Source organism: Heterodontus francisci, chromosome 2 (assembly GCF_036365525.1).
Source record: "Heterodontus francisci isolate sHetFra1 chromosome 2, sHetFra1.hap1, whole genome shotgun sequence".
Classification (NCBI taxonomy): domain Eukaryota; kingdom Metazoa; phylum Chordata; class Chondrichthyes; order Heterodontiformes; family Heterodontidae; genus Heterodontus; species Heterodontus francisci.
This window is the reverse complement of record NC_090372.1, coordinates 23,631,837-23,654,906: the sequence shown is the minus strand read 5'-3', so window position 1 is coordinate 23,654,906 and position 23,070 is coordinate 23,631,837. Positions and strand designations below refer to the sequence as shown.

Genomic DNA, 23,070 nt, shown 5'->3' with positions numbered 1-23,070 from the left:
TTGACTTGATGTCAAATTCAAACTAACTCTGGGAAAGGGGAAATCCGCACCAAAGAGATCACTAGGTCATTTATGGGCAGCTTCCTTTGAGGTCAGTAGGGAGCACTGTCACTTTGCCGCTAACCCCAAAATCTGGGCCATTGAACTTTTGAAGAGCATTGATAAATTAGAAAAGAAAAGAAATACTTTCTTTAATAAAATGCCTTTTGCAATCTCAGAATGAATGAAATACCTTTGAAGTGCAGATACTGTTGTAATGTATGGAAATACCACAGTCAATTTCCACACAGCAAGGTCCCATAAACAGCAATGAGATAGTTTGGTTGGTTGGCTGGCTGGCATCCTTCCATCTACAAAAGATGATGGACATGCAGTAAACATTTAGGTGGTGTCTTCAGTTGGTGCACCTTTACTGATAGCTGTGAAGGCCAATCACTGAGAGGCAGGTTCTGCCACAAGTGTCACTTGTGAAGCTGCCACGTAACGCTGTGTGTTGTTGTTTTCGTCTTTTGGCGCCTGTTGCTAACCTACTGTAGCTGCTGGTCATCATGGTAGTGCAGGCCAGTCCACAGGAAGTGTCGCCATTTTTCTCCTCCACCAGCTAGTGACCCCCAGGTGCAGTAGTTGACATTTAGGGCCTTCATGTCACACTTGCAAGCGTCCTTGAAGCAGAGCCTTGGGCACCCCACTGGTCGTGTGATCCCAGCTACCTCACTTTACAGAAGGTCCTTGGGTATGCGACCGTCTTCCATCCTGCAGACGTGTCTGATCCCCCGAATCCGCCCCTGTTTGATTAGTGCCAGCACACTTGGGAGTTTTGCACTTGAGAGGACGGCTGCATTTGTGATTTTGTCCTGCCAGCATAAACCCATAATGTGCCACAGACAGTGAAGATGGAGATTATTGAGCTTCTTTTCTTGGTAGCTGTAAGTTGCCCATGTTTCACAGCCATACAGCAAGGTGCTGAGGACACAGGCCTTATAAACCATCAGCTTGGTCCTAAGGGTCAGCTAGGTGTTATCCTATGTTCTTTTTTTGATAGAATTAATCAGATATCCCACTGTGCTGAACACTAGCAATGAGATAAATTACTAGATAATCTCTTTCTAGCATTGGTTAAGGGATGATTGTTGGCCAGGAGAAATCCCCTGCTCTTAGTCGGATAATGGCCATAGGATCTTTTTACATCCACCTTCGAGGGCTGACTTGGTTTAACGTCTCATCTGAAAGATGGCACCTCTGACAGTGCAACACTCCCTCAGTGCTGCACTGAAGTGTCAGCCTAGATTATATGCAAATGTTTTGCAGTTAAACTTAAAACCACAACCTTTTGACTCAGAGGTGAGCATGCTACCTCTGAGCTGAGCTGGGATGTATTTCAATTATTAAACTGGTCATTTGTTTTAGGGAGTAAGAATATATTTAAATTCTGTGATATTTCATTCATTTACTACAGCATTTTAGCTAGTGAAACTAGTTATCTTCATCTAACTTAGTCTATATTGCCAAGTTATTAGACTTTGACCATTGTTTTCTGTATCTGAGGTTTGCTATTTATATTAATTTTTTAAAAAGGCAAAAAAACTGTAAATGCTAGAAATCTAAGATAAAAATGAAAAATTCCGGAAATGAACAGTGCAATCAGTATCTGAAAAGAATAAAGGCAAATTAACGTCTCAATTAATGTGTTGCTGGGAAGTAGATAATAATTAACCAGTCCGTTGGAGTGTGACCTCATTTATTCTGTTCCATGTGCAATCAAAATGTATGTATGCAAATACAGAAATATGTTTCTAAGACTTTCTTGTGTGTTTTATAGACAATTTGTGTTGTACATAGACGTGCACAGTATTTACAGCAGAAAGCAGGAGAAAAACATACCATTTGGCCCAACTGATCTATGCCAGTGTTTATGCTCGACATGACCCTCCTCTCACCCTACTTCATCCAACCCTATCAGCATATCTTTCTATACTTTTTTTTATTTTTATTTATTTAGAGATACAGCACTGAAACAGGCCCTTCGGCCCACCGAGTCTGTGCCGACCAAGAGCCACCCATTTATACTAACCCTACAGTAATCCCATATTCCCTACCACCTACCTACATTAGGGGCAATTTACAATGGCCAATTTACCTATCACCTGCAAGTCTTTGGCAGTGGGAGGAAACCGGAGCACCCGGCGAAAACCCACGCGGTTACAGGGAGAACTTGCAAACTCCGCTCAGCTTGCAAACTCCGCACTCATACTATAAGATACTGACCAGCTAATTCTGATGTAATTTGAAAACAAATTGTTAGAGGCCTAGAATACAAAACTATTTGAAGGAGATGTATGCTTAAATTTCCCATGTTAATGTGGAAATCACTAATATGATTCTTCAACCAAAAATCAGGCCTAAAAAATTGATATACATTCTTTAAAGAGTCAAACTTTTTTTAAAAAAGTAAAGTATTCCTGTAATCTCATCAACGGATAACAAGAATGCTATTTTATTTTGAATGTGAACTGGCTGAGCAGAATGCAGTTGTGCATTTTACCTACCTACAGATCATCTACATCATAGAAGCTCTGTGGTACCCCAATAGACAAATATGTTGAATGCTTACTTCAAAAATGTAACCAAAAGATAAGATAATGTCCCGCTTTCCCCATGGGACATTGGCACATGATATGGCTATTAGACTATATAGACCAATAAGTTTTGTATCTTTATCTGTACTGAGTTAGCTGAACTCAGCCAGGATAACTTGGCAGGGACTTCCATGTACTTAACTAGCTTCTCCTTAAACACATCTATGCTATTTGTCTCAAATATTCCTTGTAGTAGCAAGTTCCACATTGTAGCCACTCTCTTTGAAAAGAAATTTCTCATGAATTCTTTATTGGATTTATTAGTGATTATCATATTGATGGTCTCTAGTTTTGGATTCGCCCACAAGTGTAAACAAGTTCTCTGTCTGCCTTATCAAATCCCTTCATAATTTAAAAGACTTCTTATCAGGTCACCCCTCGGCCTTCTCTTTTCTGGAGAAGAGAGTCCCAGCCTGTTCAGTCTTTCTTGACAGTTCTAACTACAAGACTGGTACAATGCCTGGAGATCTGTCCTTGAAGGATCTCGATGAAGTGATGAAAAGAATGTAGTAATTCTTACCCATGTCTTGGAAAATGCATGGTGCACTGAGGATTCTGTGTTCTTTTTTAGGGGAGGGAGAGGGCTTGTAAAAATTAAATGTTATCCCAAGGGATGTCATGGCGAGAGGGATTTACTGTCGAAATGAGGAGCAACAAACAACAAATATTCTCAGACGTTGTGGTACATTTAGGATTCTTCAGTTTAGTTAGGAGGCTGCTCTATTTAGAATATATTTTAAAGTTTAATCTTTAGCCCCAACTGGTTAATCTTTAATTTTTTTACCTTACAGTAAATCTAATCTGGATAATCTTCTAAACAACATTTGAAAAAAAAGGTCTCTGTGTGTTGTGATTGGGCAGTAGTTATTTATAACTGATTTGAAAATAAGTGGTTCTCCAAATAGACTTCCGGCATGTAATCTAGTAACCGAGGGTATAGTTTCAGAGTGGGGCTGTTAAGTATTGCTGAAATGCCTTCGAGCCAATGTAGTTAATGGTTAACTGCATAGCAGAGCCAGGGTAGAGAAGGTACAAATAATCCAGTTTATATGCAACAGTTGCCAAGGTAAAAATGAAATGCTTATTTACAGGTAAGATTGTGTTTACTGAGGCTTGGTTCGTACAACTGTTTGAGTCACTTAAAAACACTTGGATAATTCTTTAATTGCTGAGGGAAAGCAACTTTATTCTAAAGCATTTTCCAAGCTAAGTGACTTTAATCAATGGTGCCCTTATTTTGTCTTAAATGTAAACAAGTGCAACATACTTGAAGTGACCATATCCATCACCAAAACAGCCTGTTCCCACTTCTGACTTTGCATCAGCTCATCTGCTGCTGAAATCCTCATCCATACTATTGTTACCTCTAGAGTCGACTATTCCAAAGCTCTCCTGGCCACCATTCTATCTTCCACCCTCCATAAACTCCAACTCATCAAAAACTCGGTGCACATTAGGATCTCTCTCTTTGGCCTCCTTGTCTCGAGAGACAATGGGTAAGTGCCTGGAGGTGGTCAGTGGTTTGTGCAGCAGCGCCTGGAGTGGCTATAAAGGCCAATTCTAGAGTGACAGGCTCTTCCACAGGTGCTGCAGATAAAATTGGTTGTCGGGGCTGTTACGCCATGGAGAGGTCACTCCATGGTTGCCTCACAGCGACCAAATCATTAGGATACAGGCAACAAAATCCCTTTGACCAATCATCCCTGTACTCGCTGACCTACATTGGGTCCTGGTCCAGCAACATCTTGATTTTAAAACTCTCATCTTTACATTCAAATTCTGCCATGACCTTGCCTAGGATTACCACCCCTCCAGAAATTAAAGACTAATCTCCATGACACTGCGGTGAACAATCCAGGAGAAAAATGATAGGGCAATAAAAAAGTGATTTTAAAAAATTATTTGAAGACTTTTGTCTATTAGTTATAAAAGTATTGGACATGGGATGAAGGGCTGCTTGACAGACATACAAGAATCATCCAGTTGGGTTATTAAGTATCTGTTCTCTTTTCAACTGGTGTGACAAGGTATTGTACTGCGAGTATGGACATGTTGGACAACCATTGGCTAGAGTTTGGGGGCAAGGCGGTCAGAGGTAGGAGCTCATGTGATGAAACCTCTGGGAATTTGCGCCAATCAGAGTTGGCAACCCTAGTCTCGCCTCTCCCCATCTCTAACCTTTTCCATCCCTACAATCCTTCAAGATCTCTATGGCTCTACATATTCTGGCCTCTTGCACATCCCTGATTTTCACTGCTCCACCATTGGCAACCATTCCTACAGCTGCCTCGGGACCAAGCTGTCTTGATCCCTCCATAAATTTCTTCTCTCTACCTCTGTCTCCTCCTTTATGTCGCTCCGTAAAATCTACTTCTTTGACCAAGGTTTTGGTCACCTCTCCTAATATCCCTCTATGTGGCTCAATGTCAAAGTTTGTCAGATAATGCTCCTATGAAGCAGCTTGGGGGATATTTTTGCAATGTTAAAAGTTCTATGTAAATGCAAGTTTTTATTGTAATTAAAGGGAACTTTAGTTGATTTGTTCTCCACCAAAGTTTGAAATTATGTCCAGAAATATGTTAAAATTTTTAAAAAACCTTTGTAGAGAATATTGACTGGATCTTGCTGTAAAAATAATGCTACTGAATCTCTACACAAATGATGCATGCCGTTGTTAATGTGCAACTCAGCCAGTAAATTCAGGGGATTAAGAGATATGCCGTGAGATGTGTAGTTCCAGAACTTGCTGGTCAATTTACATCACTCCTCCCTAACCTTTGTTCAGATGCTATCTCACCCTCAGGCTCCCCCTTATTTTTAAGTACTTGCTGGATTTGCCTATTAAGTTCAACTCAAGCAGTTAAGTATAATTAATGAGGTGGATCAAGTGGATCAAGTGTCAGTAGGGGAACATTTAGGGAACAGTGACCATTGTATCATAAGGTTTAGATTAGTTATGGAAAAGGACAAGGAGAAATCTAGAGTAAAAATACTTAATTGGAGGAGGGCCAATTTCAGTGGGTTGAGAACAGATCTGTCCAGGCTAAACTGGAATCAAAGATTGGCGGGCAAAATTGTAATTGATCAATGAGGAGAAGGTTCAGGTAAAGTTGAGGTACATTCCTACAAGGGGAAAGGCAGCGCAAGCAAAGCCAGAGCTCCCTGGATAATGAAAGAGATAAAGAGTAAGATGAAGCAGAAAAAGGGGGCATGTGACAGATGTCTGGTCATTAATATGTGAGGGCCAGGCTGAATATCAAAAGTTCAGAGGGGGAGTGAAAAAGTAAATAAGAGGGACAAAGAGAGAATAAGAGAGGAGAGTGGCAGCTAACATAAAAATAAATCCAAAAGTCTTCTACAGGCCTATAAATAGTAAAAGCGTAGTAAGAGGAAGGGTGGGGCCGATTAGAGATCAAAAACGAAACCTACACGTGGAAGCAGAGGGCATAGCTGAGGTATTAAATGAATACTTTGCATCTGTCTTTACCAAGGAAGAAGATGCTGCCTAAGACATAGTGAAAGAGGAGGTAGTTGAGATACTAGATAGGCTAAAAATTTATATAGTTGATGTGGTGTATATGGACTTCCAAAAGGTGTTTGATAAAGTGCCACACAAATAGGCTTGCTGGAAAATTAAAGCCTATGGAATAAGAGAGACAGTGGCATCATGGTTACGAAATTGGCTGAGTGACAGAAAAGAGAGTAGTGGTGAACAGTTATATTTCAGACCGGAGGAAGGTGTTCCGCAGGGATCAATACTAGGACCACTGCTTTTCTTGATCTATATTAATGACATTAGACTTAAGTGTACAGGACACAATTTCAAAATTGGCAGATAACACAAAACTTGGAAGTATTGTGAACTGTGAGGAGGATAGTGACAGACTGCAAGAGGACGCAGGCAGCCTGGTGGAATGGGCTGACACATGGAAGATGCAATTTAATGCAGAGAAGTGCAACATGATATATTTTGGTAGGAAGAATGAGAAGTACTATAAACTAAAGGGTACAATTCTAAAGGGGCTGCAAGAACTGCATGACCTGCGGGTATATTTGCATAAATCATGGCAGGTTGAGAAAGTGGTTAAAAACACATACGGGATCCTGGGATTTATAAATAGGCGCATAGAGTACAAAAGCAAGGAAATTTTGATGAACCTTTGTAAAACACTGGTTCGGCCTCAACTGGAGCATTGTATCCAATTCTGGGCACCGTACTTTAAGAAGGATGTCAAGGCTTTCAAGAGGGTGCCGAAAAGATTGACAAGAATGGTTCTGAGTATGAGGGACTTCAGTTATGTGGATAGATTGGAGAAGGTGGGGTTGTTCTCCTTGGAGAAGGGGAGGGTGAGAGATTTGATAGACATGTTCAAAGTCATAAGGGATCTAGACAGAGTAGATAGAGAGAATCTGTTCCAATTGGCAGAAGGGTCCAGAACCAGAAGGCAAAGATTTAAAGTGATTGGCAGAAGACCCAAAGGTGACATGAGGAAAAACTTTTCTATGTGTTGAGTGGTTAGGATCTGGAATGCATTGCCTGAGAGTGTGGTGGAGGCAGATTCAATCATGGCTTTCAAAAGGGAATTGGATAAGCACCTGAAGGCTACAGGGAAGGGCTGGGGAGTTATCCTAGCTAAATTGCTCTTCCAGAGAACCAGCATATCCTGGATGGGATAATTGGCCTCATTCTGTGCTGTAACCATTCTAGATTCTACACTTCAAAGGTATATCACTGGTCATAAAGAGTTTTGGGACATCCTGAGGTCTTGAAAGGCATTGTGTAAATGCAAATTCTTTCTTTGTACAATATTCTGATAACAAACTGCAAACCCCAGAGGGTTAAGAAATATAAGCATATTTTAATTCTTAAATTAGCCACATCTAATATTCTGCTTTTTCAAATCTCTTTAGGTTTTTCTTCCACACTGTGGTGTCAGCCGTTCTCGGTATCCTGCTGATTGTACTCGTTATCATTTATGTTTTCATCCAGCAATTTGTAAATCCTGAAGAACTTCGCACAGCTCCTCAGTTTGAAAGTATGTGTCTGAGACTTGGGTTGAGGCTCATGTTTGATGTAACATTATGGCCTTACAAAAAGAAATGGTTTCTGCCATTGTTGCTATGTTTTTTCATCATTCTCCCATTGGTGGCCGTGCCTTTAGCTGTCTAGGCCTAACTCTGGATTTCCCTCTATAAATCTCTCCATCTCTCTACCTCTCCGTCCTCCTTTAAGTCGCTTTTTAAAACCTATCTCTTTGACCAAGCTATTGATCATCTTCCCTAATATTCCTTTGTGTGTTTCAGTGTGAAATTTTGTCTGATAATGTCCCTGTGAAGTGCCTTGGTACACTTTACCACATTGCAGGTGCTATATAAATGCAAGTTGTTGTTTTTGTTCCACACAGAAGAATATAGGCTTCATATTCTGATGCCCAATTGAGGGCTCTTAAGACCTTTGCTAATGGAACTTTCTACAGGTGACATGAGTTGGGTGGGGGGACAGTGCTGGGGGTGCTATGTTCACAGCTCAGTTGCCATGTCCTGTATTTTGGGAGCTATTGCTCTCTGTGGTCCATTAGACTTGCTAACATTCAGTTTTTAAAAATCTGGAAATAAGCTGATAACAGTGAAAGTGACTGTTAGCTGTTGGATATGTCTAGTGCATACTGACTTGGCTATTCATCACAAGATTTAGCTTGACCAAATCAAGCTCTACCCAAACTCTCATATCCCTGCTAAAATCACCAGTACTCTAAAATCATCCTGGAGAGAAAAGATAAACCCAGGCTCCTTATCTCTATGACAGACCTCTTTCTTAAACTCTCTTCCCTGTCCCTCTACCTGTCTATGAAACAAATGTGAGGAGCTCAAGGATTTCTTCATCTCCAACATAAAGACTGTCTGTTCAGCTGCTTCTGCTGCCTTCGCCCTTTCCCTTGCCCATTAAGTCAACTTCCTTCCAGTCTAGTTCCATTTCCCCAGCCCTGAACACTTGTCTTCTCTTAGTTACTCCACATAGAAACATAGAAAGATTTATGGCACAGTAGGAGGCCATTCAGCCCATCATGTCCATGCCAGTTCTCTACTATGCCCCCTCTGAGCTCAACTTATTTATAACTCCCACCTGATACCACCTTGTCCCTATTCCCACTAAACTCTTGATCACTTTCCTTCCCTTCTGGCCCCCATTTTAATTGATAATGTAAATGCTTGCCTCCCGTTAAGCACGTTGAGATGTTCATCTATGTTAAAACTGCCATATAAAGTAAAGTTATTGTTGTATGTTCTTGTTCCTATTCCCATTCGAAATTCAACTATATCTGCATCTTATCTGAAAGGTGTAGCCACCCCTACCATTTAAACCCTCTTCATTTTTGGATATGTGTATTCTAAAGGCGTTCAAAAAATATTGACCTTCAGGGTTTCTGCATTAACACAAAGGTAAATGAATGGAGTGGTGCGACATTGAGCCACACAGTAGGAAATTCCCATGCTAAGAGCCTGGTCTGTGCTGAGATAACTGATCTGAGTATGGGTGGTTTAGGAATGCTGCAGTTTGCCTCAGAACTCTAAGCTAAGGATTATAGAAATCAGCTAACTTGATGGAAATTCATCACATGAAGCCCTAACAAGAATGTCCAAAACTATCTTGGGTTCTGAAGAAGAGTCATATCTGACGCAAAATGTCAACTTTGTGTTTCTCTCTCCACAGATGCTGCCAGACCTGCTGAATATTTCCAGCACTTTCTGTTTTAATTTCAGATTTCCAGCATCCACAGTATTTTGTTTTTATTCCAGAATTATCTTATTTGCTTACAGAGGGAAAACAACACAACCAAGGCAACCTCCACACAGGGAAAAGGGAATAATCCAAGGTTCTCACTCCTGAAAACTATCCAATGACCCTGGGCCAGAACATAGGAATATTGGCGATGATGCCTTATGTGCGGAAATACCCAGGCTACATTTAATACCTTGGTGCACAAATGAAGAATTTCTAATGAGCACAAAGGAACAGCAAGTAGTGATCAACAAAGTATAGCCCCTAGGGTCTAAAAGGGTTAAAATATGAGCACAGGCTATTTTATGTTCTTCTTGCAGCTTTAATTTAAAAGCTTACTGATTATGTGGAGCATTTACGCCCATAAATTACCAAATTAAACAAACTCATTAGCATCGCCAACTCTGGACATATTCCTGAAGGTTTCATCTCTTGACCTTCCGCCGCCAACCACTCCACCCAGCCTTTATTGCCCCCCCACCAATTTTTTTAACTAATAAAAGAAAGGGTTCTAAGAAGATGAAAAAAACCCACTGTTTTTAATGTCCCTATCACTTTTCCCCGTGTTGCTCAAAACATTTTCTTGTGACTCCAAGACAATCCTGAGGGTTAACAACCCGAATCACCATGTTCTTTTTTCAGTGAGAACTCCACAGATACGTAATTAATGTAGTGTTCAATGTTCCAAAGGGGGTTATGCTTTCCACCTGGTTGTTTTTCGAGTCATGCATTCAGAAATTTCTAAAATATGATCCAAATACCCAGGACCCAAAATACTAGTCTGAACAATGATGGGAAGCCAAGCGATCTCCAGATCAAAGCTCGTAAAGCGGAACAGGGATTCCACTCCATCGTTTTTTTGGTGGAACCATTTTCAGTTAAGTGGGGGTGGGGAATTTTCTAGCATCTAGAGCAGGGAGTCCTGGAAGTGTTTCCAGCCTACCATGGGAGTTCCACCATTGACTACTTTTAATGGCCTCAGTGGAACGTTTGCTGGCTGGGAGCTGGTGTGTGTGGCGCTGAAGCCTTTGACACAGGCCCCAGAATCTCCCTCAAAAAGGCAATCAATTCTAGAGGGGATGGAGTGGAAACATTTACATTAAAATAGCAACTAGTTCTGGGCTGATCACTTCAGAAGGATTGATTGATGTGAGCATCACTGAACCATCCTTATTGTCATAATGGCTCCACTCCCTTGTGGCACTGGGCCTATCCACTCTCCACTCTTTCTTTGGTGGAATGTCCCTATAGTAGTTTCAAGGCTCAACCATCCAGCTCCTGCAAGAAAGAACAAACTTGCATTCATGATCTCAGGACATCGCAAAGCGCTTTATGGCCAATTAAATACATTGAAGTGAATCACTTTTGTAATGAAAGGAAATGCAGAAGTTAATTTGTGCACAACAAGGTCCAACAAACAGTGTGAGATAATGACCACATAATCGGTTTTAATGGTGTTAGTTGTGATATAAATATTGGCCAGGACACCAGGGAGAACTAATACAAAAGCAAAATGCTGCAGATGCTGGAAATCTGAAACAAAACAGAAAATACTAGAAATACTCTCTCTGCATATGCTGCCTGACCTGCTGAGTATTGCCAGCATTTTCTGTTTTTGCACCAGGGAGAACTCCCCTGCTCTTCAGACAGTGCTGTGGAATCTTTTATGTTCATTTGGGAGGGAGGATGAAGCCTTGGATTAATGTCTCATCCAAATAATAGCACCTCTGACAGTGCAGCATACCTTCAGTTCTGTATTAATTGTCAGCCTAGATTATGTGTGCAGGTCTCTGGAATGGGACTTCTTATAGAAAAGTAACAGCACAGAAAGAGGCCATTCAGCCCATTGTGTCTGTGCTGGCTGAAAAAACTAGCCTCCCAATCTAATATCACCTTCCAGCACCTGCTCCATGGCCTTGCAGGTTACAGTACTTCTGGTGCAGGTCCAGGTACCTTTTAAATGAGTTGAGGGTTTCTGCCTCCACCACTGTTCCTGTCAGTGAATTCCAGACACACACCACCCTCTGGGTGAAAAAGTTTTTCCTCATGTCCCCTCTAATCCTTCTACCAATCGCCTTAAATTTGTGTCCCCTGGTAATTGACGTCTCTGCCAGGGGAAACAGGTCCTGCCTGTCTACTCTAAATAGGCCCCTCATAATTTTGTTCACCTCAATTAAGTCACCCCTCAGCCTCCTCTGTTCTAAGGAAAACAACCCTAGTCTATCCAATCTTTCCTCATAGCTGCAATTTTCAAGTCCTGGCAACATTCTTGTAAATCTCCTCTGTACTGTCTCCAGAGCAATTATGTCCTTCCTGTAATGTGATGACAAGATCTGTATGCGATACTCCAGCTGTTTTATACAGTTCCAGCATTACATTCCTGCTTTTGTATTCTATACCTCAGCCAATAAAGGAAAGCATTCCATATGCCTTCTTCACCACTTATCTACCTGCCCTGCCACCTTCAGGGACCTGTGGACATGCACTCCAAGGTCTCTCATTTTCTCTACCCCTCTCAATATCCTCCCATTTATTGTGTACTCCCTTGCTTTGTTTGCCCTCCCCAAATGCATTATCTCACACTTTTCTGGATTGAATTCCATTTGCCACTTTTCTGCCCACTCAATCACTCCATTGATATCTTTCTGGAGTCTACAACTATCCTGTTCAGTATCAATTTTTGTGTCATCTGCAAATTTCCCAATCGTGCCTCCCACATTTAAGTCCCAATCATTAATATATATTACAAACAGCAAGGGACCCAACACTGAGCCCTGTGGAACGCCACTGGAAACTGCCTTCCATTCGCAAAAACGTCCGTTGATCAATATCCTTTGTTTCCTGTCCCTGAGCCAATTTAGGATCTGACTTGCCACATTCCCCTGTATCCCATGGGCTTTTACTTTTCGGGCCAGTCTGCCATGTGGGACCTTGTCAAATGCCTTGCTAAAATCCACATAGACAACATCCACTGCACTACCCTCATCAATCCTCCTTGTTACTTCCTCAAAAAATTCAATTAAGTTAGTAATACACGACTTTCCCTTAACAAATCCTTGAACCATGACTTGAACCCACAACCTTCTGACTCTGAAGTGATAGTGCTACCCATGAGACACAGCTGACACTGAAATCTGGGCTTTTTTCCACCATTACTTCTGTGTCTTGGAGACATTAATTATATCCCCCCCATCAGCTTGTGCCCCCACACTATGCTTTACACCAGATTACCTTGGCTGCTATGTTGGCACTAACTAACGACTTGTGCTTGCCAAATACTGTTGGTTTGTGCCATTGCGAGTTTTCTTAAAATGCCAGGTTTATGTTAGGCAATATAAATGGGAGAAATAAACCCAACTGCTCATCTATCTGTCTCTCCTGGGAGACTACATGATTGCTAGTGGGATGGAACACTGAGGGGTCATGATGTGTAATTGCTCAATAGACCAACCAGTCTTTCCCTCTCCATTATTCTGACCTTTGCGCTTCCTCCATATTCTTTGCTCCAACATTGGTAGCCATGCCTTCAGCTACACGGGCAATAATCTCTGGAATTTCCTCCCTAAACCTCTCTGCATCTCATCCTCTCTCTCCTCCTTTAAGATGCTCCTTAGATACCTACTCCTTTTCCCAAGATTTTGATCTCCTGCCGCAATATCATCTTATGTGACTCAGCGCCAAATATTGTTTGATAAGGCTCCTGTGAAGCATCTTGGGATGTTTTAATATGCTAAAGGCGCTACGTAAATCCAAGTTGCAGTTGCTGGGTCCAAAAATACAGACTGTATTGTGAACCAGATAGCTCATGAGTCAAAGGATGTTGAACTCAAAAGCGAATCAAATGCCCTTTCGAATGCTAAGTGGAATAGAAGCAAGGATACCCTTGCAAAACATCCTGCTGCTTAGCTCCTGCTATGGAGCAGAGATGCAAGGACAGAAGTCTACAAGTCCAGGGTCTAGTTGTAATTCGGTAACTTCCTTTTGTTGTTGATCATAGACTGCCCTGTCGGACAGTTTATTCGGGTAGATGTTACAGATTGGAGGCCAGATTTTAAGAGCCCACTGTTGCTCCCGGCAGCGAGGTCAAAAAATGGCGACCTGCATTTGCAGGCCGCACATCAAACAGCCACTGCAATCTCCTGCGCGGCGGCTCATTTAAATAGCTGGGGTGGCCCAGCCCCACCCCCCACCACCCCCTGCAATTACGGGGAGGCGGTGGGCTGTCCGATGCCAGCAATGGTGTAAGTTGCCTGTGCGCAGGCGATGGTGCCATTTTTAAAGGGCAGCCAGCTCAGCTGGCATATTTAAATTTTGAAAGACACCCCCACCCCCCCCAACCAAAATTTATCAAATAAATTTCTAACACACCTTTCCCACTCCCCATTAACAATTACATTAACTATTTGCCCTTCCCTGCCCCCCCCACCCCCGAACGCTTACCTTTTAAATCTGACCTTCCCCCACTCCCCAGACTGCACAAAGTTTAGATCTCGCCCCTTCTCACCACACCCTACACTCATTATGTTTATTTGACCCTGTCACCACACCCCCAGCACTAGAAGTCTTAACTTCTTCCCACTCCCCACCAGCGCCACGCCGGCTTTCCCCAGACAGGGAATTGAAGGCATGGGAGTGCCGGCCACCGCACTAAGGATCGCGGCGGGCCCGGAGGATTGCAGGTAAGTGCAGTTAAATGTATTCATTTCATTGATTTAAATAAGTAGGTGCAGGTCCCGTCACCCAGCGGCGGGGGGCTGGGCTGCCACGGAGTCTTGCTGCCACCAGGAGGATCAGGCCAGGCCCTCCCGGCATCGAGCTCCATGGCGGGCCTCTGCTGCAACCATCCTCTGGCACCACCCCCTGCCCCTCCCCATCCCCCCCTACCATGGAGCCCAACGTCGTGAGCATGGTAAAATCCAGCCCTTGGAGTGGTCGGTGTAATATCAGGGTGGTATTGTTTAGTCAATTGTGCCACACTTAAATGATTGCATTTTTCTTTATCTGCACAGATGTTCAAGGAAACAACACTTGGTTAGTATTTCTGCCCATTGCTCCCATGGAGACAACCCAGGCTGGAATTCTAGTCATAGCGGGAATCACTATTATCTTCGGACTCGCTTCACTGATGTTACTTGGCCATCTGCTGGGCTTTCATGTTTATCTGTGTGAGTGTGAGAGAGCCAAACCTTTTCATTTGTCATTTCAAATTATGAATATAATTATTGGGTTTGTTTTGGTGGAAAGGACCTGCGATTTAAATTTCGACTGCTGTGCTACATTGCTGCCAGCGATCCTTGGTTGGGTGGAGGTGGGGTCCAATAGGGAGGGAGTGGAGTGATTGGGCAGAAGATTTGACCTTTTGGTGGCGGGCGGCAGCAGTCCCTTTATGGACAATGATTATGCTATGTGTAGTGCATGGTTTCCTGAAAATACAGCAGGCCTAGCTGGGACCACCTGAATTCAGGACAGCCCAATTTTGGGGAGAGGTCCTGAATCAGGTGTTAACCCCTTATTTGTAACTGCAAAGGGACTAATGACTATATCGAGCAGTGCCCTTGGACACCTAAACTCCAGCCTTTACCGACGTGGAGATCAGTGCGGTATGTACGCGCTCAAACCACCCAACATATTGGATGCTTAGCCGCCGTTTTTAGTTTAGTTTAGTTTAGAGATACAGCACTGAAACAGCCCTTCGGCTCACCGAGTCTGTGCCGACCATCAACCACCCATTTATACTAATCCTACACTAATTCCATATTCCTACCACATCCCCACCTGTCCCTATATTTCCCTATCACCTACCTATACTAGGGGCAACTTATATTTTTTATGCCTGTAAAATGGGTGCAGTGTCGACCAATTTCTAAGCTTGAGTGTCCTGACAGTTATGAACTTCAGATTTCACATTCTATCCATCTGTAAAGGGTTTTGAAGGAGAAAGGTGGTGAGATGGAGAAATTTAGTCACAGTGTTTTAGTAAGAAGGGAAAGGTGGCTGAAGGCCTTCCAGCTCTGTAATATTGCCCAAGCTTATATCATCTCCTCAGCCACTATAACCTTTCTCCACACTTTTGTCACTTCTAAACTCAATTACCCCCATTCTCTATCCTCCATAAACTCCAATTTGTACAAAACTCCGCTTCCCTTATCCTGTCCTGCCCTGCCCTGCCCTGCACTGCACTAAACTAACACCCCTTCACCCATATAATAAAAGCAAAATACTGCAGATGCTGGAAATCTGAAACAAAACAAGAAGTGCTGGAAATATGCAGCAGGTCTGGCAGCTTCTGTGGAGAGAGAAGCAAAGTTAATGTTTCAGTTCTGTGACCTTTCATCAGAACTGGCAAAGGTTAAAAAAGAATTAGGTTTTAAGCAAGTGAAGGGGATGGGAGCGGGGAAGAGAACAAAGGGGAAGGTGTCTGATAGGGCAGAGGGAGATTAGATAAAAAGCTGTCCTGGGACAAAAGCAAAGCGTGTGTTAATGCTTGTGGTGAAAGATAAAGCATTAGTCCAGAGAGAGTGTTAATAGCAGAAAAATGAGCAGCTCTGACTGCATGAAAAGCAGGCACATGGTTAAAAAATAAATTATTAAAAAAAGGCCAGTCATGCTCTGAAGTTATTGAACTCAATGTCAGTCTGGAAGGCTGGAGAGTGCCTAATCGAAAGATCAGGTGCTGCTCCTCGAGCTTGCGTTGATGTTCGCTGGAGCAGGCCAAAGACAGAAATGTTTGCATGAGAGCAGGGGGGAGCGTTGAAATGACAAGCAACTGGAAGCTCAGGGTCATGCTTTTAGACTGAGCAGAGGTGTTCAGCAAAGCCGTCACCCAATCTGCGTTTTGTCTCCCCAGTGTAGAGGAGACCGCATTGTGAGCAGCGAATACATTATACTAATTAAAAGAAGTACAAGTAAATCGCCGCTTCACCTGAAAGGAGTGTTTGGGGCTTGGGATAGTGAGGAGAGAGGAGGTAAAAGGGCAGGTATTACACTTCATGCGATTGCATGGGAAGGTGCCGTGGGAAGGGGACGAGTTGTCGGGGGTAATGGAGGAGTGGACCAGGGTGTCACGGAGAAAATGATCCCTTCGGAATGCTGACAGAGGAGGGGAAGATGCGTTTGGTGGTGGCATCAGGCTGGAGGTGGCAGAAATGGCAGAGGATGATCCTCTGGATGTGGAGGCTGATGGAAAGTGGTTCTGGGAGGGAGGGGAAGGGGTGAGGGTAGAGGTGTGGGAAATGGGCCGGACACAGTTGAAGGCCCTGTCAACCACTGTGAGGGGAAATCCTCGGTTGAGGAAAAAGGAAGACATATCAGAAGCACTGTTGTGGAAGGTTGCATCATCAGAGCAGATGTGTCAGAGATGAAGAAACTGGAATGGAGTCCTTACACCTTCACCCATCCCTTTCTTACAGACTTATCCTGGTTTCCTGTTCTCTAACATAGTAAATTTAAAATCCACATCCCATCTTCAAATACCTCTTTGGGCTTTGCCTACTTGATCACCACAACCTCCCCCGGTCTTCTGTCCCTTTTCTATAGTCTTCCATCCTACCACATAATCTTTTCCAGCCATTTGTCCCAGCTCATGTCCTCTGACTCTGTCCTTTAGTGCAGTCTCCCTTCCCTTTGCCTCATTTCATGCAGGGCCCCATCTGCCAAGAATGAGGCACACTAATTTTGCCACATGGACATTAAATGTTAAAATTGTTGCTGGGAAGAAGAGAAGGCATATTACAAGGGGTTTCCAAGCCCCTGGCTGGAAGGACATTTTTGCATATTATTAGCAGACAGTACTTGGAATGGATTTAGGGGCTCCAATTTAATCCACAATGGACTTTTGATTACCAGACGTTGAGGGTGGAGGAGCTCACATTCCAGGTTGAGTGCTAAGGTGGCCGAATACACAATCGGATGTGGTCACACCCACTAGTCACATGACTAACCTGCTGGGCAATTTGAGTTTTTTTTAATTTGAACTTGCCACACAGTTTTGAACTGGGAGAAAGCTTCTGGCTCCCAGATTGAGAACATCTCTCTCCTGTCTGCTCTCATCTCTTTCTCATCAGCTTTGGTATCCACTGAAGACACAGGAATCCCAAGACAGAAAAGTCTCCTACAGTGAACAGGCTGTGAATCTGGGATAATTAGACTAATCTTCCTATGTTAAAGAACCTTTATGAATTCAAGTGGTTGTTTAAAGTTGAGTACCATATCTTGTCTCTGGTGCAAGTTTTTTTGTTTGTAGCAACATATTGTATCTCACTGTTGAAATGGATATGCTGCCGCTCTCTTTAGGGTAGATGAGCTGAATGTCATTCCTGTTCTTTTCCAGTGTTCAAGAAGTTAAGTACATATGAATACGTCGTACGGGAGCGTCAGAACCAGGACATTCGAGACCATGGGAAAGATCCCGAGACTGCACAGACTGCTTCTGCTAGGATGACCGCTCTTCAGGTAGAGTGCAATAGAGGCAGTCACAAGATCGTGAGTTCAGGCCCCACTCAAGATTTAATAGCCCAGGCTAACATTTCAATGTAGTACTGAGGGAGTGCTGCACTGTTAGTGGTGCTGTCCTTTGGATGAGATGTTAAACCGGAGTCCTAACTGCCTCGTTGGATGGATGTGAAGATCCCCTGGCACTATTAGAAGAGACTGAGGCAGGAATTTTACGCCATCCCAACGAGCCGGATGGTGGCGATGGGGGGGGGGGGGGGGTGCTGCGGGTGGCGTAAAATGGAGCGGGAGGCTCCGGGCGGCCTTCCTGACCCACTCCCGCCTCCGCCTCCCTTTACATAGGGCGGCGGGGGTGGGGTGGGGTGCAAAAATCTGCCTGCCCGCCCAGGCCACTTAAGGGCCTTTGCCCGCCTCTACGCAGATTTTACGTGTGGCAAGCGGGTGTCCTGGAGCAGGGAAAAGCTGCCTGGGCAAAGCAGGTGGCTTCTCAGCATCCTGGGGTGGCCCCGCTCATCGGGCACAGGGTGCCAAATGGAAGGTTGCCCCTGCTTCCCCAACCAACCCAAGACCCAACATGTGCCCCTTGCCCCCAAATGTCCACCTTTGCCTCATCTGGACCCAACTGATTACCCCCAGGTGAGGCAACCAAAACTTACCTTATTTCCCAGCTCTCAAGCATCCTGTCTTCATGCTGGGCTGTAGTCCCAGCAGTGGCCACTGTTCCCAGTGGCACTGCTGGGGCAAAGAGCTGCTGGCCCTCTGATTGGCTGGCAGCTCTATTAGGTGGGACTTCCTACCTCAAGCGGGTGGAAGTCCCGCCTCCAAGCAATTAAGGCCTGGGGACCCGTAAAATATGGAATGGATCCCCAGGCGAGGTGCACCAACTTTTACATCGGAGGCCGGCCCCCGACCACCCACTGTAAAATTCAGCCCTGGGGGTCTAGATTATTCATGGGTATACACAACAAAATGCTTGGTGTTTTGGGAAGCCTGTGGTCAGTGTCAAGGAGCGTGGAGAAGACCAGCACCAACTTGGCACAGGGCTTTGCTCAGAGCTTGGAGCCATCCTTTCCAGCATGGAAGTGGGTGCACATTTGAGGACCCAACAGTGATGCAGTGTCTGTTGTTCGATGTCGCAGCTTCCACTGCAGAACAAGCAGCAGCCAGCCAATGGTAGAGTGCTGCAGTGGAAACTGGACTGCTGCAATGAAAGCTTAGACTGCTGCCATCATGCCAATGGATTGGTATGCAAAGGATTTTGCAGGAGGGGAAGGGAATGGGGATTGTAAATAATTTTGCATACATTGCTGATAGATTCTGCTAATCTTGTTCGCTGTAATTCGTTATTTGTTCCCTTGTTGCTGTCATTCTCTATCTCCTGTTTTGTCATTGCAGGGTGTGCCTATAGCAAAGACTGAGCCAGAAATAGAACTTGCTACATCCTCCATGTCAAGGTAAGGTACTCAGGAAATATGTACCCTCTAATTTTGTTTCGTAGTGTGAAACTGATTTGTTTAAGTACGCGGGCCCTTTAAATTCCTTTGCGTGGTTGTTCACACTCAGTAACTTAAAGGGCCGACTTCTGCACACCTGCGCAACTTATGAGGAACGTTGTTCAGGAATATGAAACACTTATTTTTTAAGTCACACAGTTAAATCGTAACTCTTAACTCTCACATAGAAAGCTTGCTGCTCTTGCACCAGGCCCTTTTGAGTCATAGGGCCCTCTTATGATTTCTACTGCGATGTTGGTCTCTGATTGATTATACCCAATATTAGAGAAAGGGGGCGGCGCAGTGGTTAGCACCGCAGCCTCACAGCTCCAGCGACCCGGGTTCAATTCTGGGTACTGCCTGTGTGGAGTTTGCAAGTTCTCCCTGTGTCTGCGTGGGTTTCCTGCGGGTGCTCCGGTTTCCTCCCACAGCCAAAAGACTTGCAGGTTGATAGGTAAATTGGCCATTATAAATTGCCCCTAGTATAGGTAGGTGGTAGGGAAATATAGGGACAGGTGAGGATGTGGTAGGAATATGGGATTAGTGTGGGATTAGTATAAATGGGTGGTTAATGGTTGGCACAGACTCGGTGGGCCGAAGGGCCTGTTTCAGTGCTGTATCTCTAAATCTAAAAAAAAATCTAAATCAAATTATCAGCTGCTTAAAGCGATGAAATGTTCTCACACTTATCTGAATTGCATATGCCAAAATGTTCAACTCTCACACTCAAGCCAGGGAAAGTTGATGTTAAGTGCAGTAAAATATTACTTGTGGTACAATTAAGGAATGAGTTAGCAGAGACAAAGAAAAGTTATAACAGCCAACAGAGGACAAGACAAGTATGGTAAAATAAACATGAGCAGTGAGCAAATCAGAATCGGAAGCTAAATGCGCGAGGGAATGTAATCACTTTCCCTTCATGTTCAATGGCATTACCATTGTCAAAACCACACCATCAACATCCTGGGAGTTACCATGGACTAGAAACTTAACTGGACCAGGCACATAAATACTGTGGCTACTAGAGATGGTCAGAGGCTGGATATTCTGTGGCGAGTAACTCCTCTCCTGACTCCTCAGAGCCTTTCTATCACCTATAAGGCACAAGTCAGTAGTGTGATGGAATACTATTCACTTGCCTGGATAAGTGCAGCTCCAATAACACTCTAGAAGCTTGACACCATCCAAGACAAAGCAGTTCACCCGATCAGCACCCCATCCCTCTCCTTAAGCATTCACTCCCTCCACCGCCAGTTCAACATGGCTGCAGTATGTGCCATCTACAAGATGCATTCCAGTCTCACGCCAATGTGGTTGACTATTAACAGCCATCTGAAGTGGTCTAGTAAGGCAGTTAGTTGTATCAAACTGCATGGGGATGCACAATAAATGTCAGCCTTGCCAGCAATACTCACATTCTAGGAAAGAACGTTTAAAAAGTTAATGGAATTATACCTCAGAGTTGCAAAGTCTACAAGGCAATAAGTGGCGCTTATGAGTCGACAACTGGCTGTGGCTATTATAACTGCCCATGGGAGTGTTCTTCTCAATAAATGGAGGAGCTCAATACATTGTTACAACTGAGGATGGAGGAGTGCACTGTCTTTCTCCAGTTCCACTTCTCCACGGGCCACAACATATATTTAAATGTTTTACCGAGTTACTGATACGGTCAGTTATATACTTATTTATTTTAGTTTCAGAATAAAAATCTGCCAACCAGGTTTCTTTAATAAACAACAAAATTATTAATTTATTATAAAACAAGACCCATTCAATAAAGATGCAAAGTTTATTACCACACAGGTTGAAATATGAAAGTATAAATTTATTCCCTTCCTAATAACCTAACACACACATGCACGCATCAGTTAAAAGAAAAATAAAGAAGCTTTCTCTGCAGAGATCAACGTTACAAAAAAAAACTTTGGCCAAATACTTGTTAATTCTTGAAGAAATAGGATAAGATATGGATTATTCTACATGGTTCTTTGGTCTGGCGTCCAGGCAACACATAGACGGGTGTCACTAGACACATGCGGTGCTCACTGGGATCATTTCAGAAGCAGTTCGTTCAGGAGATGTCAAGAGAAAGTCTTCCAGAAGCTTCTCAGGAGAAATGCTGCATCAGTTTCTCCAGTTCTCACACTGAATTCTCAAAGAGGTGTAACAGGATGAGCTAGTGGTCTCTCTCTCTTAGCAAGCTTACACCCCAACCAAACTCCAAACAATATACAAAAATGAAACTAAAAATTCCTGAGCCATAAACCCAGAAATGTGACTTCTCTGTAAACAACTCGAATAGCCAGCAAGGCTCCTTATGTTTATTTAGCCTTCATTGTCTCTTCCAGTCGGTGTTTGTTTTAAACAAAGTTCCAAGTATCCTTCCAGTGGCCCTTTAAAAAAAAAGTCCAGCATCTCCTCAAATACTCTCCACAAGTCCTCAAAATATTAATAATGGAAGCATGTTCATGACAATATAAAGATATAAAATTCCTTGGGCTCCTTCAGTGCCATGTAATAACTGTCCATATGCCCTCTCAGTTACGTTCAGTGCAATAGGGCAGCTTTCTAAAACTTTAATGTGCTGTTTGCATGAGGTAATGGGACACAAGTTAATCCTTCTGATTCCCAGACACCGTGAGATCCCAGTCTGCCCTGTACCTAGTGTGTAATCTGGTTTTAGAATGTAATATTGACAATGGGTTGGGGCTAGGTTGACTGTCCATCCCCTTGGCTGTTACAGGGAGAGCACAGAATTTGAAGGGGAGATAAGAAGAAAATGGAATCCTTGCCAGGTTATAAATTTGTTTTACCTCCAACACAAACACGCTCCATTTATGTATTTTGGGCGTGAAATTGAACTTCACCAGTAGCATGAAACAGGTCAATAGTGAATCAGCTGCTCATTCACTGTCAGTTCATTTCTGCTACTGGCAAAAAACAGTTTCACCCCTTTATTCCTATTTTTCCAATCCAGTTTTCCATAACTACTTTATAGTATTCTACCATAATATGTGACCCAGCAATATCTGATTTTCCCAATTCTACTGCTTTGTCAATATGAAAAGAACCACTCTACTCTCTCGATTTATGCCAGTACTACAGTGTAACTGGCTGTAACGAGGGCTGCAGTCTGGATCTTTCTCTGACATTCTCTTTCTCCCTCATCACCGTAACTCAGTACCTCTCCCTGATTACCCAGCAGCTGACAAATAAATGTGCAGAATTCTTCTGCTTCTTTGGCCTCCTTGTCTCGAGAGACAATGGGTAAGCGCCTGGAGGTGGTCAGTGGTTTGTGAAGCAGCGCCTGGACTGGCTATAAAGGCCAATTCTAGAGTGACAGACTCTTCCACAGGCGCTGCAGGTGAAGTTGGTTGTCGGGGCTGTTACACAGTTGGCTCTCCCCTTGCGCTTCTGTCTTTTTTCCTGCCAACTGCTAAGTCTCTTCGACTCGCCACACTTTAGCCCCGCTTTTATGGCTGCCCGCCAGCTCTGGGGATCACTGGCAAGTGAGTCCCACGACTTGTGATCAATGTCACAGGACATCATGTCGCGTTTGCAGATTTCTTTAAAGCGGAGACATGGACGGCTGGTGGGTCTGATACCAGTGACGAGCTCACTGTACAATGTCTTCTTGGGGATCCTGCCATCTTCCATGCGGCTCACATGGCTAAGCCATCTCAAGCGCCGCTGGCTCAGTAGGGTG

At 43.7% G+C, this 23,070-nt stretch overlaps 1 protein-coding gene across 9 annotated transcripts in view; it reads left to right on the top strand.

Annotated features, from left to right (window-relative positions):
• zdhhc11 (zinc finger DHHC-type containing 11) overlaps window positions 1-23,070 on the top strand; it is a 147,520-nt gene that overhangs the window by 105,738 nt on the left and 18,712 nt on the right. For all 9 annotated transcript variants that reach the window (XR_010977326.1, XM_068055582.1, XM_068055568.1 and 6 more), the window contains exons 5-8: window positions 7,548-7,672; window positions 14,427-14,582; window positions 17,747-17,868; window positions 19,264-19,322. Coding sequence is in view for 8 of the 9 variants with exons in the window: in XM_068055582.1 (XP_067911683.1) it covers window positions 7,548-7,672; window positions 14,427-14,582; window positions 17,747-17,868; window positions 19,264-19,322 (462 nt within the window). In the remaining variant the exon portion in view is untranslated. The remainder of the gene's footprint in view (window positions 1-7,547; window positions 7,673-14,426; window positions 14,583-17,746; window positions 17,869-19,263; window positions 19,323-23,070) is intronic.